The following is a 1074-nucleotide window of genomic DNA, read 5'->3' as shown; positions in this document are numbered from 1 at the left end:
CTGTCCCACTAGGACGGCTAAAGGTGCGGAGGAATGGTCCCGGACCGGGACTAAGCACGCGCAGGGACGGCCGGTGGCGATGCGGGACTGCGGCGGTGCCGGTGAGCGGTGCCGAAGTGTCCCCTGACAAATGGGAGGGGACCTCTGAGCCCCCTTGAGGAGCTGCCACTGCGCATCTCACAAGGCACAGTCAAAAACTGGGGCTCTCCGGCTGCATCCCCCAAATCCATTTGGTGCCAGCACGGCTGCAGGCTGGCAAGGGTGTTTTTAAGGCTGGGGCACCTCAAAACCACCACAACCCTGGGTTTTCACCCACGACAGCACCACACCAAAGCTCTCCCTCTCGCCCCAAATCCGGCTCAGGGATGGAGGCCATCTGCAGCCCTGGGGCGGCGGGAAAACGGGTGAGCAGGGCTTTGTCTTGGCATCGGGCAGAGTGGTTTGGGTGGAGGAGAGGATGAGAGGTGAGTAAGTGAACTGATACTCGGCTTTCCTCCCGCTCTCACTTAAGAAGCCAGACACCAAGCAGAGCTCCTCAAGGTGAGCAAAGACTTTTGGAGTCGAAGCAATCCAGACTGTGGAAAATAAATAGCCAGGAAAATTGCAGGGGCTAAATCCAACAGCTGGGGGCAGCGAGTCAGCCCTGATCCCGTGGTGCATCCCTATAAACCAGACTTCACCTGGAAGCGTGGCCAGGGTTTGCCTCTCCTAACGCCTGAGATTTTGGAGGTGAGCATCCCGCTCCGCCTGCTGGGACGCAGACCAGCATCACGGCATGGCAAATCTGCCTGTGGTGACATCAGGGTCCCCACCGCGCCCGTGCTTGTACCTGCAGGGTGCGCCAGGGAGGTGCCCTTAGCTGGTGCTGCCGGTTTCTGGGCCGGTGGCAGGGGACCGAGCACCACCGGGATACGCTGCCCATTTCTGCCGAGTGACGTTTCCCTTTCTGGCTCCTTCCCGCTTCTGGACAGCGAAGGAAGCCTCTGGCTGTTGTTCTTTGTTCCGCGCACAAAGGGCAACCAGCGCCGCCGCGTTCCCGTCAGTGCCGCCGGCATCCCGGACAAAGGCCGGTCC

General features: G+C 61.0%; 1 protein-coding gene across 1 annotated transcript in view; it reads right to left on the bottom strand.

Annotated features, from left to right (window-relative positions):
- The window catches only part of CCDC102A (coiled-coil domain containing 102A), a 9920-nt gene extending 8865 nt beyond the window's left edge, over positions 1-1055 (bottom strand). Inside the window, exon 1 of the mRNA XM_017740795.1 lies at positions 830-1055. Within this exon, the coding sequence (XP_017596284.1) occupies positions 830-1055 (226 nt within the window). The remainder of the gene's footprint in view (positions 1-829) is intronic.
- Positions 1056-1074: the final 19 nt, after the last annotated feature.

Source organism: Corvus brachyrhynchos, unplaced genomic scaffold (assembly GCF_000691975.1).
Source record: "Corvus brachyrhynchos isolate BGI_N302 unplaced genomic scaffold, ASM69197v1 scaffold26, whole genome shotgun sequence".
Taxonomy (NCBI): Eukaryota; Metazoa; Chordata; class Aves; order Passeriformes; family Corvidae; genus Corvus; species Corvus brachyrhynchos.
This window is presented reverse-complemented; position numbering and strand designations above follow the sequence as displayed.